This window comes from Nansenia antarctica, assembly GCF_963989245.1.
Source record: "Nansenia antarctica genome assembly, chromosome: 20".
NCBI classification, from domain to species: Eukaryota; Metazoa; Chordata; class Actinopteri; order Argentiniformes; family Microstomatidae; genus Nansenia; species Nansenia antarctica.
This window is the reverse complement of record NC_137693.1, coordinates 5,676,624-5,700,845: the sequence shown is the minus strand read 5'-3', so window position 1 is coordinate 5,700,845 and position 24,222 is coordinate 5,676,624. Positions and strand designations below refer to the sequence as shown.

The window sequence follows — 24,222 nt, the reverse complement described above, 5'->3', positions numbered from 1 at the left end:
GACATGCTTCCATTCCCTCCCTCCTGCGAGGTTGACTCTAAAGCAAATAGGCCCATTGATTAACCGATCAATCTGTCAATCAACCATGGCCGTAACTCATTGGGCTGAAAAACATTCCCGTCGTAGTCAATGGAGCTGACCCTCAAACATTAACATGGGTGTGTTCATCTGCAGCCTTCATCCCGACGTGTAGCTAGAGAAAGATAGAAACAATGATATGAGAGCGTCCTCCGCAAAGGGACTATAGTTGTGTTCTCCGAGCGAGTATGACTCTCTCAGGAATCTTCTCTCAGGGGTTGTTGACATCAGAGCGATTCGCCATAGCATCATTGGCTTTATACTGGCCTGGTGTTTACGTCAGAATAAACATAGCGAGTGCGTAGTTTCGTGTGATTTTGTTATCACACACGGGGGGTAGTGTTAACAGTAGTGTGAAATTAATTACAGTACACAGGAAGAGCTGTGTCACCCTTCAGTCCTACACACACAAACTCTTCACAAAAAACACCCTTCAGTCCAACACACACAAACTCTCTCTCTCTCTCCATCTCTCTCTCTCTCTCTCTCTATCTCACTCCATCTCTCTCTCTCACTCCCATCTCTCATTCCAACAGAACCACTTGGCCTCCCAACTGACGTGGCGTTAGTGCACATGTCAACTATGCCCCAATTATACTGTACCATGTTCCAGCTTGTATTAGCAAAGACCACAGTCAGTATCCGCACCACTGAGATACAAGAGCACAGGATAAGGGCTGCAGATAGGACACCCATTTTCTATCTTTCAACCAAGACCCTCAGATTTCGATTTTTCCTCCAGGTTTGCTTTATGTTCTCCCCTCTACCCCTGCCCCCCTGTAACAAGCATGCTATGCCAGGTTTATAGTTGACTACCATCCCCTGTCTCCCCCAAACGTCCACTCTACTCATTAAAAACTGTCATTCTCCTCATTCCCTCAATCTTTTGCCTTTAAACTCCTCTCATCTGAAGCCTATATTTTTGCTGTATTTGTTTGTATGTCATCTTGCCCTGTTCCGCCTGCACCCATCCATCACTTAAGTACGGTTGACAATCAGATCTAAAGTGTGTGTAAATATAGACATGGTTTTTTAGTTGCTTTAGTTGTTTGATGAACCCTTTTAAACAAAGTGGTTACTCTATTTTAGCATGTATTTTTGGAACATCAAGAAATATTCTGTGCTTTTTATTTTCCTGTCCGTATTCGTGTAATTCCTTTCCCATGCAAATGCCTGCGATACACAGACACCGCGGTCTTGTTTTCTTCTGAAAACAGATCTGGTAGACAGCTTATAAAGCTACAGAGAATGTGTATTCCTGATACGTCTCGCTGTACACAATAAACAACAACAACAACCAGTATGGCTTAAAATATTGCTCTGTTTGCCACTATAAATACATATCTGTGATTTATTTATAGTGTCAGGAAAGCTGTCTAAATGCAATTCATTTTTATTACATTATTTAGCACATGCCCACGACTACTGTATGTATGTCCCCCTTCACTCTCCGGGGGTAAAGCAGTACCCTGCTATCCCCGCCCCACAAGAGCATTTCTATGGGAAAGGAAAGGCTGATCATTTAAAAAAACAACAAAAAAACACTAATACTGTTTAGTTGATATAGTTTCTATTATTGATGATCTTATATGTAACTTTGGATGCGATGGTTCATGTTATTTGTAGTGTGTTTAAAGCATGCTCCATGCCCACATGGTATCCCCCTTGCCTGCTATTCTGCTTGTGTGAATGCCTCTGTGACATGGTTGTACAGTAGTAGTGTGGGCCGTGAGAGAGGGGGAGCGGGGGGGGCGAGAGGCCTCAATGTGGCTGAGTGTTGGGAGTGTTGATCACATGGTCTCCCGGGTGGATTCCCCCTCCATGAATGAGGCACTCTCAGAACCAGAACAGCAGATTTGGGGCAGCTTTAGTTAGTTTTGATCTGTTTTGGATCCATTTCAGGCAGATGCTCTCATATCCCAAGACAAGTGTATGTGTTTGGCCTTGGCCGAGGCATTTACACAGCATTTTTTGCATCACATAGGAAGGACAAAAAGGCATTCACACTTAATTAAGATGTTTCTTTTTTTTTGGAGAAGACTGTACTGGAACCTCAGGCATCTCAATAGCATGCACATCTGTAGGATGGTTAAGTGAGGTTTTGGTTATAAATTGGTTATAAATTATACTCTGTATTTACGATCTTCATCTTCTTGGAGTGAGAGCATCTGCTTTACTGCAGAGGTGTCAAGCTATGGGGGAGGGGGGAGGATGAGGCTTCACACTACCAGGGATATGGCAGGAGTTGTACAGTGTGAATGTTTAAACTTGCACCTTAAAGGGACTGATGTTGTTGGTTTGGCTTTTTCTCTGTGTGTGTGTGTGTGTGTGTGTGTGTGTGTGTGTTTGCGTGTGTGCGTGTGTGTGTGTGCGTGCGTGCCTGTGTGTGTGTGTGTGTGTGTGTGTGTGCGCGCGTGTGCGCTTGTGTGTGTGTGCGTGTGCGTGTGTGTGTGCGTGTGTGTGCACGTGTGGTGTTCTGTCCACAGAGGCGGAAGAGCTCTACCAGAAGAGAGTCCTGACAATCACGGGTATCTGTGTGGCTCTGCTGGTGGTGGGCATCGTGTGTGTGGTGGCCTACTGTAAAACCAAGTAAGTTGGGGCACTTAGGTGGCGTAGCGGGTTAAGCGCTGACCATGTAACCGCAGGGTCCCCGGTTCGATTCCGGCCGGGGACATATCCTGCATGTCATCCCTCCTCTCTCTCTCACCCATCCTTCCTGTCTAAATCTTCACTGTAACTGTCAATAAAAATGAAAAATATGAGTGGGACTGCCCCAGAAAAATTACTTTAAAAAATAAATAAAATAAGTTCTCCTGGGACAGTATGGACCCATCCGCCAGTCCTCCAGTACCCACAGTACTATGCTCTATGCACACAAAGTATATGAGGGACAGGTAGTTTGCACCATGTCACTACACCATTTCAACATAGAAGTCTACAGTACATCCTGCTTATTGTAAGAATTAGAAATACCGTTTTTTTTTAGACGTTATCGAATGATAGTACCAATAATTATCTCAGGGATAGCAAAGAACCCATACAGACATACTGTGCACGTTATGATGGCCCTTCTGTATATGGCTCTATATGAGCTCAGCTACTCATGATGAGTGACTGGTATCTGCTCCACATGATGAGTGACTGGTATCTGCTCCACAGGAAACAGAGGAAAAAAATGCACAATCACCTGCGGCAGAACATGTGTGCAGATCATCCCAACCGGAACCTAGCGAACGGACCCAATCACCCAGGACCAGGCCCAGAGGAGATCCCCATGGTAGACGTGAGTCACCCACTGATGTATTGAGCTTTTTATTGATATATGTGAGACAAAGTAATCGCCAGAATGTGATGTCACAGATGTTCACTGTCATTAGTTGAAAAATGCTATTCTTACAAAACACACACACACACACACACACACACACACGTTGTCAATCACTATCAAAAAATTCGAATCAGGACATAACTAGATCTTTGGCTACCTTTAGCAACATTCTTTGAAGATTTCCTTCATGAATGTCCAAGTCATTATTTTGCCCTCTCATAACTATGACACTGGCAGGACTAAAGATAGGGGTATCTTTGACAAATGCAATGAGTGGAAGTGTATTAGATTAGATTAGATTAGATTCAACTCTATTGTCATTGCAGAGTATGAGTACTATACAACAAAATGCAGTTTAGCATCCAACCAAAAGTGCAAATAGTGATATAAGAACATGATACAAATAGAACAAGAATGGTAGCGATAGGTAACTATGCAATATACAGTAAGTGCAGAGGTAGTATTGTAAACATCAGTTTAGTATAGAGGTATAGACAGTTATGGGCTATATACAGTTGAGATATGGACAGTTAGGTAGCTAGTACAGTGAGGTAATTTATGTACAGCATCTTATGTGCAGGAGTATAAAAATAAGCTATATCAGGAGACATGTGCAATGTGCACATCACAATATATATTACCCATCACCCCTGCATTATCTTTCTTGCACACCATAGAGATAAACAGAGTTTCATATGATGGGAGGATGCACCCTCTCCTGTTCACCGCTCCCCTCTCCCTCTCTCACAACGTTTTCCAACCCGCTCTCTGTGTTGCAGTACATCTCAAAGAACGTCCCTGCAACCGAACGAGTCATACGGCATGGAACAGAAGCTTCCTTTCCCGGTAGCCATGCGTCTTCCAGATCTCACAACTCCTCTACCCACGCCCATTCATCCACCCACAGGTACCAGTAAACCCCTCAACATCCGCCTCACTCACCCCACGACACATTTACATTTTTGGCATTTAGCAGACGCCTTATTCCACTTCCGCGACTTACAATCGATACATTTGACTAAGCAAGTGAATCATCAATCCACTAGTAGTCGTAGCAGGAAGAGTAATCCAGCTCAGGCCTGGGGCCATTGATAGAAGGAAAAACCTTCTTCTATCACCTTCTTCTAAACCTAGTTTTTTTTTTTTTTTGGGGGGGGGGGGGGGGGGGGGGGAGATTCCAACAATCAGCCCGTTATCGGATTCCTGCCACCCCCAGAAAGACATGCAATACTGTATACACATACACACACACACACACGCACACACACACACACACACACACACACATACACACACACACATGGTGGACCATGTGTTTAGATTTATGGACTTATTCTCACACTTACTATGTAACACGTATGTTTATATTGTGCATACACAGACATGCATACTGTATATACACACACACATACACACACACACACACACACACTCACACACACGCGCACGCACACACACGCACACACACACACACACACACACGCACACACACGCACACACACACACACCCGCACACAGGACCACGTAATTCCACCTTCTCATTCTCAGACACGAGGAGCGGACGTGGAGCCTGGAGCGGACGGACAGCGTCCTCTCTGACTCCCCCTCGGGTATGATGTCGTCTTCCGTGGGGACCAGTAAATGCAACAGTCCTGCGTGCATGGAGGCGCGGGCCCGGCGTGCCGCACTCTGTGGCTTTACTGAGCCCCACCGGGCCGGCCTGCAGTACGGCGACTCCTTCGATTCGCTGGGGGACTCTCCGCACAGCGACAGGTGCGACCGCGGCCCCTCTCTTTGCGGTGGCTGTGGCACCGGGGGGCATTTCCTAGTGCCCACATTAGGACGGCCTCGTTTCTCAGCTGGCTCTCTATCAGCCCCTGGAGGCCAGCGAGGGCACTATGAAAGATTCAATGGCAAAATACCAACAGAGCACAGACGTGAGGAGGTACCGAGCTGTACCGCAGAGCAGCCGAGGCAGAGCAGAGGCCTGAATAGTGTTACTTTCTGATGTCTTGTTGTGATTCTGAAGGAGGAACGAGGTCGGTTAAGAGGTGGACAAGTGAAGAGCCGGGTTCTGCTTTTTTCCGTATTAAACACAACATCTGCTGAGGCGGGTCAGCGCCGGGGGGTTAGAGCAGTAGAGATGATACCGACAGCTGTATTTAGAAAGGCAGGAATCTGCTGCGTTAAGCCTATGCACAACCCCTATCTCCCAATGCCAGCAAAACACGAGGATTTATACCGTGAGGGGTTCATTAAGTCAGCGAGAGCAGAACAACAGATGATCTCTGGGGTGAGGAAGGTCTCTGGCGTGCCCTGGGCTCGGCAGCTCTACTTAACTCTCTGATGCCGGATGGCTTCATATCTTTAACATATGTTATTGCAGGGACGAGGCTTTATCTTTTTCCAAAGGTTTTGAGAAACGTAGACAAATATTCGACTTCTATTTATCGATTCGACGTTGCTGGATTTGAGACGTTGTGTTAGTGACCTAATGTGAGTGAGAAGGAGCTCATTTATATGTGAAAGGTTCCGCATCGCCGTGCCGAACCTTTCGACGAGGTTTCAAAAGGAATAGTTCGTTACTCTATTTTTTTGATTTGCCATTGGATCTTTCAGATGCTTCTTTCCTAAGGTGTGCATTGTGCTTTCCCCCCGTGCCATAGAACATATGAGGGCAGAGGGGACAGGGGAGGAGGAGCACACCCACTGGATGGGACATGTCAACACATTATGCAACACAAGTAGGACAACCAATCAACACACACACATATTTACCAATATTTACCAATACACACATATTTACATATTTACAATACACATACAGTATAATCCTCACCCACCCAACATCACAATACTAAACACATTCAACACTGGCTCATGTATGAACCTAACAAAGAACACAAAAGTGGAAACACACTAACCAGACCGACCTCACAGAGCTGTGACAGTCTGTCGTTGATGTTATTGGACAGTGGGTCCCTGTCCCACATCACTGTAGGACAGAATGTCTAACTTAGCCGCCGCTGTTTGGCATGGTCCTCTCTCTCCCCTCCCCTCTCCTCCTCTCCTCTCCCCTCCCCTTCCTTCCTCTTACTTCCTCTCCTCTCCCCTCCCCTCCCCTACCCACTCCCCCCCCCCTCCCTCTACCCCCTTACTCTCACCACAGGTACGTGTCGGCCCTGACGACGCCGGCCCGCCTCTCGCCGGTGGACTTCCATTACTCCCTGCCCCCGCAGGTGCCTACCTTCCAGATCACCTCCCCCAACGCCAGCCACGCTATGTCCCTCCCCCCCGCCGCCGCCCGCACCCCCTACCCCCCCCTACCGGAGGACGACCAGCCCCTGCTGCGCCGCTACCAGGTGCCCCTACACGACGCCCAGCGCCAGGAGGCCTACCGGCAGCAGCGGCGCACCTACCTGAACGACAGCACGGGCAGCCTGCCCTCCAGCCCCTACCGGCTGGCGGAGGAGGAAGACTACGAGACCACGCAGGAGTACCTCTCCTCCCTGGAGCAACCAAAGAGAAGCGGGTCCGGGTCCGGGTCCGGCGGGGGGTCCGGCGGGGGCCGGCGCTGGCGGAGGTCCAGACTGAACGGCCACGTAGCGCCGCGGGGCTACGAGGCGTCACGGGACTACGGCTCTCGCAGCTGCCTGACGGACAGCGAGTCGGAGGAGGAGGGCGAGAACACGCCCTTCCTCAGTATGCAGAATATGAACGCCGAGCCGTCCACCATCTACAGGCCGGCGGACAGTCGGACTTCTCACTCGTCGGGGCGGCACGGTGGGCGCGGGAGCATACAGACCAGACTGACGCACCCGCGCTCCAAACCGGACAATGCACCCCATTAAAAGAAAGAAGAAAACGACCTACCAACGAAAAATCTATATACTATAGACCTGCACCTATAAGAAATATTTTTATTTTATATAACTAACAGATATTCTAAACAAATGAAATATTTATTTTCATTTTAGCAAAAAGTTGTCTACTAGTTAACAGCAAAGACTTTTTTATAGGGAAAACTCTATTTATATGTACATTTTGATTTACAGCATAAAAAGACGTGCCAATTTTTTCACAACTTAAAAAATAGAGTAATATTGTGGTGCCTTTTGCTGTATGCCGATGCCAGAGGGCCAGTGGAGGTTTTTGTAGCCTTTCTTATATGGACGCCTCATTTTTTATACACATTTCCTCTTTTGTTTTCTCTTTTGGCCTTTTTTTTTCCTTTTCTTTCCAGGTTGCGTTCTTTTGGGAGTCTAGCCCCATTGGAACAGTACCCTTTCCCTTCCTCATCATGCAATATAAACCACTTCAACATAAGGTGTATGTTTACATGAATATAATTCGCCTATAGGGTTTATCATTTTTGGCCTCTCCGATAGGAAATCTATTAAATGCAACGCAGATCCTTTGTGTGTGTGTGTGTGTGTGTGTGTGTGTGTGTGTGTGTGTGTGTGTGTGTGTGTGTGTGTGTGTGTGTGTGCGTGTGTGTGTGTGTGTGTATGTCTGTGTATCTGTGTGTGTGCGTGTGAGTGTATGTCTGTGTGTGTGTGTGTGTGTGTGAGTGCACGTTTGTGTGTGTGTTTGTGTGTGAGTGCACGTTTGTGTGTGTGTTTGTGTGTGTGTGTGTGTGTGTGTGTGTGTGTGTGTGTGTGTGTTCGATCTAATATGGTGTTGTACCAACCAACTTGTTGCTGTATTGGGCGCCAAAGCAAGGTGCATCAGTAGAGGAAAGCTGCTGGTGCGGGGCAGTGAGCCCCAGCGTGGGTTCCAGGGTTGTGCTGCTGTTTGGTAGAACGTTCTGTATGTCGTTGCTTGATGTGTGTTTACAGCTGCCCTGCCCAGCTCTGCCCCACCCCACCCTTCTGTCCCCAACAGGGTAAGGTTTGTCTTATGGTAGCCTCCAACTATCCTGGCCTGTCTGTGATTCTGATTGAGAAATGCCATTGGCCAGTGTAGCAGTTGGTCTGGAGCTATCCCTGCCATAACTGATAGTGGCTCACTACAAAAAGACAAAAAACCAGACACATCCCATCAATTTGTCAACTCCTCCCATGACCCCCCTATGTCTCCTCATCCTCCTCATGTGTCCACTGTGTTCCTGTGGCCAGGGTTAAGGGCCGCACAGCGTCTCAGGACTTCCACCTGCCCCCTCTGCCCTCTCTGTCCCCTCTGTCCTCTCTGTCCTCTGCCCCCCTCTGCCCCGCTCTGTCCTCTGCCCCCTACCCATCAGACCTACCTAAGACTAAGGTCCACCCAAGGACATAGACAGACACATCTAAGCTGCTGTTCCTCTGAGCACGCCCATAGAGAGAGAGAGAAGGAAAGCCGTAACGGAACAGAAAACACACTAAAACAATACAAAATAAATAGCTGTGAAACTTTGGAGGGTCATAAAATGCCAAAATATGCAAACTTTCTATTTTGCTCTGTTTGATGACATCCTTTTCTAAGAGGTGACTGTAGTGTGTTGTGTGAAAAAAACTATGTAATGCCTATAGTGTAGAAGAAGAAATAACATGATATCAATACATATTTATATTCATTATTATGTTTCATGCAGTTATGCAGCCCCATTGCTCAAATTATCAGTTTTCCTTGTTCACAGATTCATGTTCATTGTTTGATTGTGTTTCATGGATTCTTCTGTCACCTGGTCCAGACCAACTAACCAAACATGCAAGTCTCCAGTTAGGGTATGACTAACAACATCCATGGGTCTCCTTGGCTAATGTTGAGGACTGCACAGTCTTGTGGACAAGGATAGTATTGTGTTGCTTGTTATGAGGTATGTCAGTCATTGGTTATCTCTCAATTAGACAAATCAACAAAACAATTTGCTCAAAATGTATCTGGCCTCCACTGAGGGAAAGACACATGTTTGAAAATTGCCAAAAACTGCAGGGTTTTTGGCAATCCATTTGGAATTCAGTCAGAAAGGACAGTTGATAATCTTGCATCACTGGTCGTATACGTTATTAAATATAACAAAAAAAACAATACATTACTGTACCAAGAGAACAGATGTTTCAGATGATTTTGGGATGAAAAATAATTGAAATTATTGAAATATAAATCCTAACTGCTGTATGGTGAAGGCACAGTGGCATAGGTAGACAGACACATAGAGAATGTTTTTTTCTGTCACATCTTGCATAAAGGTTTTCTCTCCTTTTGGTTTCTCACACTCTGGGTCTTATTTTGGATGTTTGAAAATGCAAAAGAAGACAGTGCTTCTCTAGTTAGTTTTAATGTGATATTTCCCCCCACTTTGCCCCTCCCCTCACCCAATAGAAGTGCTGCCAGGTACTCCTGTTTTTGTTGCCCCCCCCTCGCTTGAAATGTTTGAACACCTCCCCTCTGCATGTCCTTGTGGTCAAGGTTAGATGGGTGCATGGTAAAAAGCAGCAGACAATTGTTTTCCAGTCAGTGAAAGTGTATTTCATTTAACATTCAGCAATAAAAAATAACCTTCCCCCCCATGTCCATTCTTGGAATAATGCTAGAAAAAAAAGAGAAAAAATGCGAGATTGTCATAGATTGTAAAATAAAAATGAAAAAATGAACCCACCCTGTTCATATGAGAAAATAAATCTTTATTCATATCATTTTAACATAATGTGGTCATCTATGTGCAGGGATTTGGTGTGTGTTTTGGAATATGATTTGCCTTTGCGATTATGGCAAGGTATGACAAGATTTGGCAAGGTTATCAACTCGGATTGAGTTCATTCATTTATTCCCAATCCTAGATTAAACCTAGTCCTCATCTAAAAAATACACCTTCAATGGAGATTTTCTGTTGAACATGTTATTTAGTCCAGGACTAGACTTAATCTGTGTCCGGGAACTGCCCCTTAGAGTCCCATAGTTCGGTTTTTCCTAGTAACATTTTGACTCGGGGAAGAAAAGCAGGGAAGAGTCAAAAGGTATGGTAAGAGTGCTGGCTGTGTAGGCTGGGAGAGAATGGGCACACACTATAACAGTGAAGAGAGCGACAGCAGGTATGTCTGCAACACTGTCGTGTGTGTAGGTTTGGTTCCACAGATGTGCAGAAGACAGGTAATAAACAAGTGTTTATGAGTGTCAAAGGTTTTTTATTACATGCACACAGGAAACATGACACTTTTTACACTGTAGTCATCCAGCTGTTCACATTGGCGCTTCAATGTCAAAACAATAATTCTTTTTGACTCAACTTGCAAGACATTTCCAAGACATCCATCTGGTTCTCATCAGCGCTAACACATTTCTGTCCCTTCGATGACCCTGATCACCTATCAGATTTTATATGTGGGTTGTCAGGGTAAAACCCTGACATGCGAAAACATGTGCTTTGTATTATTTCACTTGATCTGTCAAATTAAGTTTAAACAAGCTAGTGTTTCTCTAGACATGGCAGGACAGCGATAGACTGTATCTTTATAAAGACTGCTTACATTAGCATCTCTGTGCTCCAAACACATTCAAAACTTAACAAGCACTGTTGTTCTCCAAACAAAAGCACGGTAGACCATGCTGGTTGGATACTACCTATCCAACTTATCCAGATAGTTGGGAATATCCTACTCCCACCCTCCTTTTCGTTCCTGTCTAGGAAACACACAGTCTGATGCTGTGAGGGTCACCTTGTTGTTGACCAGTTTACAGAAAACATGAGCAACAGACTCCAAGCCAAATCAACGCAGCGTATCCAATCAAATGCAGTTCTAAAACACCTGTTATTCACTCACTCTTTCCATGACAACGTTATGACGGCCTTGTGACGAGGGGTTCAAGAGAAGTGGGAAATGTACTTGCTGACTTTTCAAAATCTTTGAAAGATTTAGATACTTTCTGACGTTTCTTTCAAAAGAGGGGAAAAGTGATGACTTTCAAGGGGATATTGTGTGAGATATTGCGTCCATGCTGTTTCAACTGTTCAGATCAATTTGGCCTCTCTGCGCTCGCTGTTCCACTACATCTGCGTTATACTTCTTGGCAAGGTCAAAGGCCCTGTTAAAAACAAGTCCTGGCCAACATTACAGTGAGTTTAGAGGTAGACGCCGTTTGTCCTTGAGCACGCACGTCGTCACGTAATGAAAACGTGGCCAAATATTTCAAAGAGTATGGAATTCAACACACGTCTGCTTCTTTAGTCTCGGACCAGACATTGTAACAATCGAACGATCTTCTGTTTATGCGTTTTAGAATGAGTCACACGCCAGATATACTGGGGAGGGGGAGACCCTGTCTTAGTGAGAGTCATTGATAGTCCATAAGCAGGGGTGGAAGAACATAGTCTTCTGTGAGAAAGAAACTGTGGGAAATTAACTAGCATTAACTCATTCTGTTCCCTTGTTGCTTAGAGTTATTTGATGGATGAGAAAAGGTAACTCACTATTTATGTGTCTGTATTCTGGTAATTATCCCTGATATATTGGATATACTACAGTAGAAAGTATGGAAAGAAGTGTGTGGTTCTGTAGCCAGAACTTTTTGAAACCATAACTCTTGTTGTAGTATATATAAATCTCTATGGTGCTGGCTAGCCCACGTAGCCTTAATATTACACTTATAGAGATGTAGCTCTTGGTGTCGCTGGACTTCGTGGTGGGAGAAGACAGTATTTAAAAACCACAAGCTGCATTATGAGTCCAAATTTGTCTATTACTTGTGATCATATGTGTATGCGCGGCGCAGTGGAGAGCATCCTCACCTACGGCATCTGCAACTGGTTCTCCAGCTGCACAACAGCGGAGAGAAATGCGCTACAGAGAGTCGTGAGAACAGCACAGAAGATCACCGGCGCCCCCCTCCCCTCTCTGGAAGAGCTGTACAACACACGCTGTCTCAGGAAGGCCTCCAAGATCTCCAGGGACCCGACCCACCCTGGGTACGAACACTTTACCAGGCTGCCCTCGAAAAGGCGGTTCAGGACCCTGGCCGCTAAGACAAACAGACTGAAGAACAGCTTCTACCACAGGGCCGTCCAGGCCCTGAACACAGCAAAGACCTAAGTTCTGGGCCCTGGACAGTCTGGACGGATTGTATGGCAGCTGCTGGACTGAAAAAATCAGGTGTAGTGCTGAGGCACAAACATGTACATTTCAAGCCTGCAAACTGTGACACTTTAAATAACGTGAAACAATACTATTGTGCAATATGACAACCCTAGTCGTCTATCTGTACAGTATAGTACAGTGGATAGTGTACATAGCCTTTATTTATGTAAACCAGCTCCTTCCCTTCTTGTGATTTTTTTTTCAAAAGTTTATTTTAATTTTTTTCCCTTTCCCAACACCAGGGGAGCCACCCCTCCTAAATTTCGTTGTTTGGTACCTGTACTGTAGCAATGACAATAAAGTCCATTCAGTCATTCATTCATTCATTCATGCCCCTTGATCCACTTATGAAAAATGTATACATAGGCACACCATACATTCATATTCTCTCTCTCTCTCTCTCTCTCTCTCTCTCTCTCTCAAATAATAAATTTCAGCTGCTTTCCATCATTGTTTGATGGTTGTAAATCTCAGAGGGTCTCTCCTCCTGGGGGAGTCTTATGTGTTAAGACCATTCCAAGCACACGCTGTATCAAAGCACAGGACCTTGTCAGGGTGTTCTACCCCACTATTAGACCCAGGTGTGGCCGTGGAACTTAACTCCTCTGCTTTCACTCCATAAACCTTCACCATGCAACCCAATAAAGTTAATACACTTATAGTGTCTTTTATCTCCCCCCACCCTCTACTCCTCTTTCTCTCCATCTATTTCTCTCTCTCTCTCCCTCTCCTTCTCTTTCTTTCTTAGTTTTTTTTTCTCTCTCTCTCATTCTATCTGTCACCGTTACCACCTTGCCTTGCTAGTACAGTCAGTAATACAGCACAGTATTCTATCAAGGTATTCAATCAAAACAAAACAAGGGCAAGGGTACTCCGCCTCCATTAAAAGTTTCCATCCTTGAGTGAGACATTTGAGACAAGTCACTCCTGCTTTCACGTTCACTCGGTCAAATTCGTTGCTTTTAATATGACTCGAATGTAAGATTTCTTACAAATTTCTTACAAGTTCTGCTTTTTCTATGATTTCATACAAATTGAGCTTGAGATCTTGTTGCCCAATCATAAAAGCCAAAACATTTGGGATTTGACCCCTGTACATGAATGTTCTGTTTGAGAGAAATACAGGGAAATCTATTCTCAACTCAAAGGTTAAAAATAAAGGTATGGCATGTGTAGTGGGGGGGTAGTGGTGGGTAGTGGTGGTCTAGTGGATAGTGAGTTGGACTTGTGATCGGAAGGTTGTGAGTTCAAATCCCGCCTGAAACCACACCACTACTAGTGTGCCCTTGGGTAAGGCACTTAGCTCTCAGTTACTCCAGGGGGGATGTCCCTGTAATTCGTAATTGTAAGTCGCTTTGGATAAAAGCGTCTTCTAAATGGCAAAATTATTATTAATTAAATTGTTTCTTTTCACTCATACAGCCAGTAAACTACATGGGCCTTTTGACTAGGAGGGAGATCCATTTTGTCAGTAAGAACAAGAGGCTAAGATGTTTTATAAAATGAGACAAACTCTGCACAAAGGAGAACTACAGTAATGTACTGAGAAATAATGAATATGTCACATGTAACACTGTTCCCTACAGTCATAGTTGTGTATCATGCACACTGTCACACAGACATGCATCAGAAGAGCCCTGTCATGCCAGGTGCCACAAGCCAATCAACTGAGCCAAAGGAAGATCTGTAGGCCGACAGGTACGTATATCACATAAAACAGTGTGTGGCTATGCCAGAAAAGTAATAAGGTCCACAACATCTCTGTCATTATTACCATTACCTCGACTTGTACAGTACATTGCCCTACTATGACAACAGGATACCAAGTACCAAGAAGAAACACAAGGTCTGAATCATACCCTGACCATTCATCAGAGGTTAATCTGACTACACTTCACATTTGATCTTTACTTATCTACAATTATAAACAAAACACACCACCTGTGTGACCTGGCTGGACTAGAGTTGTGGAAGAGGAGGTAGGAGGTGGGACGTAGTGAGGTGTGTATATAAGGACACCTTGGATGTTGGTGTGCCACACTACTGAGAGTGAGCCAGAAGCTTCTGTTAGACCTTCATTAGACCGACTCTACTCTACACTATGCAAGCCTCCATTCTGTTGACCATCAGCCTGTGTCTGGCTGTTGGTAGCTTGGCCCAAAGACCTGAACCATGCAGTAAGTGATAATTAGATAGAAACATGTTCTAAAATGATATCAATGGTACTAAATGGTAGAACTATAGTAAATTCACTGTTTCATAAATGCTTTTAATGAGAAATACCAGGTTGCATCTCTAGGAAATTGCTTTCTTCCATTTGTTGCTTCTTCATTCACTGTAACAAATGTGTCATTTTCTGGGAGACAATATTTTGTCTAAAGGCCAATGCACACGGCGTGCGATTTTTGTTGCACGACAACATTCCATTGCAATGCACACGGCGTGCGATGCGATTTTTTTTTCAAGGCAATATTTTGTCTAAGACTCTGTAATGTTCAAATGTAAGCAGAAATTGGAATTACAAAAAACCCAAGCATGATGTATATTCATTTTTTATCACATGTTGATGCCCAAGGTGGGTCATTCTGCTATTGAGAAATGTGCATTTGACGGAGAGAATGAATAGTGGAGCAGAGTTCTGCCATCTTAGGAGACGTGAGGAGAATTGTGACATGGTCTAGTGAAAAGGGCCGCATGTCAGCAATTCTCAAGTCGCAAAATGAGCAATTAAAAATATAAAAATAAAAAACAATTTTCAGCTTTTTTGCATATTACAAGTTCAAGTGTTGAAGACAATAAACAACAGTTTCGATAAACAACAGTTTTAGGATCACTAAATAATTTGTGAATTGGATTCACTGTCTCGTCTGCCATAGGCTACTGGGTAAGTGATACATGGCTTGTAAACAAAGTTACATTTTAGGATGTGTTCAAAAGCAAGGACTGTGTGATCATCTAATTATGTGTAGTTATGTGTTTTTACCATGTTGATGTTCTATGTCCATGTCTGATGTGCTAAACATGCAGTTAGATGTTTGTAGCGATGTTCCATTTCAGAGCTAGCCTAGTAGCAACACACAGACCGGGGTACGTTTCAGCCACTGTGGGCGTATTTAATAAAACAAAGAGATAATAGGTATTATCCGGTACAACTAAGTTTCCTCCTAGTCTCGAGGGTAAAGAAGAGAGCGACCCAGGTAGGGCTCCCGACTGGGGGGTCTCCCTCCAGGGCCACTCAGTTGACCAAACCTGGCCGTTACTGGGGAGACAGAACACAACACATTACGGTAAAACGGTACTTCGGTATTGCCAGTATCCGTCGCTCACCCTTCTGGTCGCATTCCCAACTGTCTCCCATCTGGCTGTCTCCCGGCTCCTTTCCCATACCTCCTCCACGAGACACAGGTGCACTTGGTTGGGCTGATGGGTCCGGGGTGCGCTTCCGCGGCCACCCGCCTGACTGCCTAATCTCCCCGCTACGAAGCTGCCCCGCGGGCGTGGTGGCCCGCTGTCCATGGTGCTGAAGGCCTTTATTTCTCCGTCGGGGCCAGGGGTTGCCACGAGCTTCAGAAGAACAGAAAGAGCATTTAACAAGTTAATCATGTTACCTGAGAAGCCTAAATACACATTTATAGGATAACATAGAATGTACACTTATTATACATTATACATCATACTTTGTATGTCAAAGTGTATTAGTATTAGGATAAACTATCCTGCTAAAAAGGTGATACCCCTTTCCTGTACACAGTCACCCAGATAGACCCTAAAAAGCTATTCTTTTTAGTGTCATGTTTATGTAATTTTGCCCATGGCACCCACTATCCAGGATATTCGTGTTTGATCATGCTTCCTTTGCTCTGCTACAGCCAGTACATTTTCAGAGGCCTTTACGAACAGTATTGCCGCTTCAGTTCGCTCACATCAGACTGTTGATCTGTTAGATAGTTTTAATAGTATGTGTCAGGTAACCATAGATTATGTGGCTCCCTTTAAGACCTAGGAAAAAGGCCTGGACAGAGCCACACCCTGGCTGAATGAAAGCGCTAGCGCCTTAAAAAGGGAGTGTAGACGGCTGGAAGAAAATGGAAGTAGTGTTTTTTTTTACATTGGTTTGAAGGATCCGATGAAGAAATTGAATGCTTCTGTAAAGAAATTGAGATAAAAGTATTTATGTAATCTGATCTCCAATAACTCATCTTTTTAATGTTTTGTGTTTCACTGTTTTCTACTTAGTAGTAACATAGTAGTAATAGTAATATTTTTGTTTTTATTTGCACATCTGTTTTATCAACACATTTGTAAACCATAACACTTTTTATAAAGGTGCTGTATAAATGAAGCACTCCAGCAGCACTCCAACAGCACTCTAAAAAACACAGAAATGTATGCCCAACTCTTTATCATTGTACGCTCGAGAATCAACACTACAAAATGTATATCTGTTAGCTTATGTTTTTACATTTAAACATCTCCGTTCGCTCGCTGGAGAGCAGTGAGTCAGTGTGCAAAGCAGAAGTTATGTGATGTAACAACTGCTACTGACCAGAAGATGGTGCTCTCATGACGAGAGTAAAAGAGATGAAGAGAAATAAACTTGCAGTTTCTAACATCATGGAACAAGTCCTTAACTACCAGAAGACTGTCTGCCAGAAATATGGCTGCACAAAAGCATCTCTTGTGACTTTAAATTGCCATCCTATTCTCAATAGGAAGCATGTTACAATAATAATAATAAAAACCTAGGCTTTGTGTGGGAGTGTACTTGTTTTTGTCAATGATGATACCTACCCCACCTGCCAAGCATACATTCTCATCATCTGTGTACTGTTTTTAAAATAAAATAAAATATTAAAGGGGAACAGAATAACGAGGGAACAGAATTAAAACACAGCATCCTTATATTCTGAAGAACTATCCACAGGACCCTTGGACCATTCCTACAGGTCTCTGATTTGCCTAGGAATGTCTTTTTCAGCGTCTGATCACATGACAGCTCCACCAGCTGCATCTCATAATTGCTTGTTGGCAATGTGAGACTTTCTTTCCACGTGGATTCTGAAGGGATCACGTATCCATGTGTCTCCGAGATGTCGTTGTGAAACCGAGCTGGCAGGGAATGATTTCCAGGGCATTTTTGGCCGCTCGTCGTCAAAAAGGTCGTTTCTCGGAAAAGAAGGCTGCGGTTTCTGCTAGTTGGTAAAAGCGTGACAGCACCTTTCCCCTCGACAGCCAGGTAACTTCCGAGTGATGCAACACCTGTACCTGCATCTTCATCTGTCATGAAAAACTAAACATTTTCAATCACACTCAGCGTTCAGTAAATAGGCTATGGGGCTACTTCTGGCAGAAATAACCTAACGGTTAAGCATGAACTTTTAGCCACATTTAGTCAAAGCCAATTTTACATTTTCTCTGACTTATCAGGCTACATAATAATATTGTGTATTGTTGATATTCTATTTTATTATTGTCCTTATATCCACTGCTCTGTTGAGAGGTAGCTCGTACCTATTAAGCATTGCAGTAGTAGTGCTATCCTGTGCCCATGATGAACACATTTTGATATAACCCTATTATTATTATTATTATTATTTTGTTATTTTGAATGAAGCATGGGCCTACTACGTAGACTAAATTGTATAAACTACAGTGTTAAGCTGTATCCTATAGTTTAACGTTGTCTCTTTCCCTCAGGTCTGCAGCATCTCAGGGCTCCTGTTTTGGTCCGGAGACTCTATGGTAAGTGTCAGTTTAACACCACCCTGGACACATCTTACTGTTATCAAACACCACCCTGGACACATCTTACTGTTATCAAACACCACCCTGGACACATCTTACTGTTATCAAACACCACCCTGGACACATCTTACTGTTATCAAACACCACCCTGGACACATCTTACTGTTATCAAACACCACCCTGGACACATCTTACTGTTATCAAACACCACCATGGACACATCTTACTGTTATCAAACACCACCATGGACACATCTTACTGTTATCAAACACCACCCTGGACACATCTTACTGTTATCAAACACCACCATGGACACATCTTACTGTTATCAAACACCACCATGGACACATCTTACTGTTATCAAACACCACCCTGGACACATCTTACTGTTATCAAACACCACCATGGACACATCTTACTGTTATCAAACACCACCATGGACACATCTTACTGTTATCAAACACCACCCTGGACACATCTTACTGTTATCAAACACCACCCTGGACATCTTACTGTTATCAAACACCACCCTGGACACATCTTACTGTTATCAAACACCACCCTGGACACATCTTTCTGTTTTAAAACACCACCATGGACACATCTTACTGTTATCAAACACCACCCTGGACACATCTTACTGTTATCAAACACCACCCTGGACACATCTTACTGTTATCAAACACCACCCTGGACACATCTTACTGTTATCAAACACCACCATGGACACATCTTACTGTTATCAAACACCACCCTGGACACATCTTACTGTTATCAAACACCACCCTGGACACATCTTACTGTTATCAAACACCACCCTGGACACATCTTACTGTTATCAAACACCACCCTGGACACATCTTACTGTTATCAAACACCACCATGGACACATCTTACTGTTATCAAACACCACCCTGCCTGGACACATCTTACTGTTATCAAACACCACCCTGGACACATCTTACTGTTATCAAACACCACCATGGACACATCTTTCTGTTATCAAACACCACCCTGGACACATCTTTCTGTTTTAAAACACCACCATGGACATCTTTCTGTTTTAAAACACCACCCTGGACACATCTTACTGTTATCAAACACCACCATGGACATCTTACTGTTTTAAAATGCCAAAATGGACACATCTTACTGTTATCAAACACCACCCTGGACACATCTTACTGTTATCAAACACCACCCTGGACACATCTTACTGTTATCAAACACCACCCTGGACACATCTTACTGTTATCAAACACCACCCTGGACACATCTTACTGTTATCAAACACCACCCTGGACACATCTTACTGTTATCAAACACCACCATGGACACATCTTACTGTTATAAAACACCACCATGAACATCTTACTGTTATAAAATGCCAAAATGGACACATCTTACTGTTATCAAACACCACCCTGGACACATCTTACTGTTATCAAACACCACCCTGGACACATCTTACTGTTATCAAACACCACCCTGGACACATCTTACTGTTATCAAACACCACCCTGGACACATCTTACTGTTATCAAACACCACCATGGACACATCTTACTGTTATCAAACACCACCCTGGACACATCTTACTGTTATCAAACACCACCATGGACACATCTTACTGTTATCAAACACCACCATGGACACATCTTACTGTTATCAAACACCACCCTGGACACATCTTACTGTTATCAAACACCACCCTGGACACATCTTACTGTTATCAAACACCACCATGGACACATCTTACTGTTATCAAACACCACCCTGGACACATCTTACTGTTTTAAAACACCACCATGGACACATCTTACTGTTATCAAACACCACCCTGGACACATCTTACTGTTATCAAACACCACCCTGGACACATCTTACTGTTTTAAAACACCACCATGGACACATCTTACTGTTATCAAACACCACCCTGGACACATCTTACTGTTTTAAAACACCACCATGGACACATCTTACTGTTATCAAACACCACCCTGGACACATCTTACTGTTATCAAACACCACCCTGGACACATCTTACTGTTTTAAAACACCACCATGGACACATCTTACTGTTATCAAACACCACCCTGGACACATCTTACTGTTTTAAAACACCACCATGGACACATCTTACTGTTATTGTAATGGTACACTGAACTGTTTGTCTGTAAACTGCTGTTTTGACTTTATCAATAGAATGCAGTAAAGTGCAAAACATGTTATACATTTAATCTATAGCTTCAAATCATGTTTTGCAAAAAGTAATGTTTGTCTTAGGAAATGTAATTCCTTGAGCATAACTGGTCATAGACATCTTGTGCTATTTGCATGTGATTATTTTTCAGTTTTTTTTTTTGCTTCTAGTTTTCTAAGGGTAGACAGGTATGGGTTGTCTGTAAACCGCCATCTTGACTATTATTTCACAGACTAGATACATAAATAAAAAGTAAAACAAAAGCCTCAATACAAATAGTTAAAGATTAAAATCAAGTTTAAAAAGATGATCAAGATCAGCGAAAGCTGAGAATTGTAACACATGTCAACGAATCACCCTGAGAGAGTAAATTAACCCGTGTTCTGTTTCCAGGTCTTCAAATAATGAAATGTTTGTTGACTGAAGACATCATCAGGTAGGAAGATGGGTTTACATTAATTCATGCTGGATTGAAGCTTTGGCCCTAAAGCTCTAGGCAATTCAGCAAGATTTTAGGTAGGTATTTCAGCAAGGCCATAGGCATTTCAGATTCAAGACCCTGATGCTTGCTTGCCTACCAGGCGGCAAAGGGAACAGCCCCTGCCTACCTGCAAGCAATGGTCACCCCTCCAACATCAGCCTGTTCGCGCCGCTCTTTCACCTCTGACTGGCCAACAGAGGTAAAAGAGCAGCGTGAACAGGCTGATGTTTGAGGGGTGACCATTGCTTGCAGGTCGGCTGGGGCTGTTCCCTTTGCCGCCTGGTGGGCAAGCAAGACAAAATCATAGTCAATATTTACAACTTATAAAGTGCAGTACATCTGGCAGGGTTAGTGCAGTGAGTCAGGTGTTGAGAGTCCTTATAGCAGAGGGGAAAAAAAACTGTTTTTAAAAACGGGATGTTTCGGTGGCCAGGGATCGGTAGCGCCGTCCAGGGGGCAACAGTTTAAACAAGTGGTGAGCAGGGTGGGAGGGGTCAGATAATTTGATCTGCTCTTTGTAGTGCGTTTGAGATATAATGATTCAACTGGGGAAGATGGGTGCCGATGATCTTAGATGATTTTTTTTACTATTCGCTGTAGTTTTTCCCGGGATTTACTGTCCGTGCTGCCGTACCCAACTGTGATGGATGAGGTGAGTATGCTCTCAATGATGGCTGCGTAGAACTGAAGGAGGAGGTTTTGTTTCACGTAGAATTTCTTGAGCTGTCTGAGAAAGAACAGTCGTTGGTGGGCTTTTTTGGTGATGTAGTCTGTGTTGGTGTTCCTTTTGAGTGAGTTACTGATGTGAGTGCCAAGAAATGTGAAAGAATCCGTTATAGTTATGGGTTCCAAATGGGTTCCAGAATCCGTTATATTACATCCAAAGATGTTAATGTATTTTTTTGAGATGGGTTTGTGCCTGAAGTCTATGATGACTTCTTGGTTCTTTCATGAGTTGAGCTGGAGGTTGCTATTGAGGCACCAAGTGACTGCTTGGGCTATCTGCTCGTGATAATGGTCTTCATTGTTGTTGGTTGAGTCCAATTATGGTTGTCATCTGCATATTTAAGGGGGTGTTCTCACTAGAACATTTGCTTCACTTGAAACGGAGTTTAGGATAAAATTAGCTTTGCTCTGCGTCGTTTGGAGCTGTGAGAACGCGCATTCGAAGTAACTCCCGGAGCAAAGAACCAACAGATGCTTGAAAAGGGTGGTTTCGCTCCGGTTAGAAACGAAGCATCCATCACTTTGCTTCGCTTCGCTGTTCGAGGCAGTCCATAGGAAAACAACAACGCATGTGTGTTGATCTGGATAAGAGCGGGACGAACGGGCGATTTTAAAATGTTCTGACCAATCAACTACCACGTCTGTTGCTTCGATTGCGTATGTTACTTTGTTTACATAAAGGGGGCTGTGAGAACGCAAATCAGAGAAATAATTTAGGCAACAATGTTGCAAACTCATCCACTTGCTCCGGCTCCTGATCCGGACTTTCATGTGAGAACATGACCTAAGAATGGTGACTTGAGCTGTGGAGGAATATCAGGTGGTTGGTAGTGTAGAGGGAACCTGCAGTAGCGTGCTGCTGCTGTGATGTTGGTTGTCGAGGAGAAGTGGTTGTGGAGGATCACCCCTGGCTCTCTGGAAGGAGGTCATCGTACAGTTCTCTACTGTGATGGAGGAGGCGCCTGGCACCACCGCCTCTACGGGGACGCAGCAGTCGCGCTACCTGGTCATAGCTTTTCACTGTCCTGTCGCCCCGCTGGTGGAACGAGCTTCCCACTGTTTTCAGGACTTATCTTTCCGCCGTGGACTGACCGCTCTCTTCAGGCTACACCTTAACTGTCCCTCCTGAAACCTCTCCGTCCTCTCTACCCTCCTGTCCAGTTTCTCTGCTGGAAAAAAAACAAACAACTTTAATTCTTCCTCCTTCTTGCATTATGACTGCCAATGGACTCTGTTCTGCGCAGAGATTACGTTTCTTGTGATGACTGATGATTAGATGATTCACTTACAACAAATACATTTGTCCAAGTAAGTCGCTTAAAGGTGTCTGCTAAGTGCCAACAAATCTAAATGTAAATTTCTCTCTCCACTAACCCACGATGTCTGTCTTCCACTAACTCCACAATGTCTGTCTTCCACTAACCCACAATGTCTCTTCTCACAATGTCTTACATTATAGGCATTCAGCAGACGCCTTTATCCAAAGTGACTTACAACAAATACATTTGACTAAGTGAAGTAAAAGTGAAGTAAATAAAGTAAAATTAGTCCTCCGTAGAAGGGGGGTGGTGGTGGCGGGCCCAAAAAAATAATAATAAAAAATCTTAATTTATTACATTCTTCATTCCTTTCATTCTTCAGTCCTTTTGTTCTTCTTTTCTTACATTCTTCATTTCCTACATACTTACGTTCATCCATCCGTTTTTCAGTCTTTCGTTCTGCCGTCTGTTCGTCCAGCCATCCATCCATCAGTTCTTCCGTTTGTCTTTCGCCGTCCGTCCCTTCGTTCATTCTTGCGTTCTTCGCTCTTGCCTCCTAAAATCCAACCCCTCGTCCATGTCGTAGGAGGTGGAAACAGATAAGTTACAGGTTTCCCCCCACTAGTAGCAGCACCTGTGATTTAGCTGGCAAACGGGGCACTGGTATTGTATGTTTACATTTGGAAGAAATACTGAAATCCTCGTAGTGCTTAGGGTCACAGTTGAAGGCAAAAAGGATAAATGTTATATTTTCTCCCAAACCTTTTATATTTTAAATTAATTAACATCGTGAACAGCCTCTAGATCCCTGCGTGCAAATCAAAAACACTCCACGAATTTGCAGCATTCAAGTTGAAATTTAAGTCTGTTGGTGAAGGTTGCTATGGCAATATGCTGCTGGTCCCAGGGATACTGTTATTGGTCATTGCTGTGTTTGAATACGGGGTTCTTATCTGTCATTACTGTCTGTTAATAAACTAATACACTATTGAAGCCACTGTAAAATCCATCACATTATTACTTTAGCAATGTCGTTTTTTTTTTTATACTTACTTACGTTACTTATTATTATTATTGTGTTTTTTTGTATCTGAATGCTGCAATGTTGAGGATTGAACCAAAGCCAAAGAATGTTACTCTTATGTTGTAGGCTTTACAGTAGCGATTGTGATTGTAATTAAATGCATACCCTTTACTACACAGGCTGCGTTCGTGAATTCGCTCTGAAAGCGCCGGTGCGCACACTGGGTTCGTCATAAAGGAACCATGGAATTTGATTGGACGAGAGGCATTCCATGAGTGCTGATCATACTTCCAGAGTGAATTTACGAACTCAGCCACTGAGCCTCTTC

General features: G+C 43.7%; 1 protein-coding gene across 1 annotated transcript in view; it reads left to right on the top strand.

Annotated features, from left to right (window-relative positions):
• nrg2a (neuregulin 2a) overlaps positions 1–7,257 on the top strand; it is a gene marked incomplete at both ends in the record, with an annotated part of 72,440 nt that extends 65,183 nt beyond the window's left edge. The window contains 4 exons of the mRNA XM_080549587.1: positions 2,565–2,667; positions 3,238–3,361; positions 4,186–4,313; positions 6,576–7,257. Coding sequence (XP_080405713.1) covers positions 2,565–2,667; positions 3,238–3,361; positions 4,186–4,313; positions 6,576–7,257 — 1,037 coding nt within the window. The remainder of the gene's footprint in view (positions 1–2,564; positions 2,668–3,237; positions 3,362–4,185; positions 4,314–6,575) is intronic.
• Positions 7,258–24,222: the final 16,965 nt, after the last annotated feature.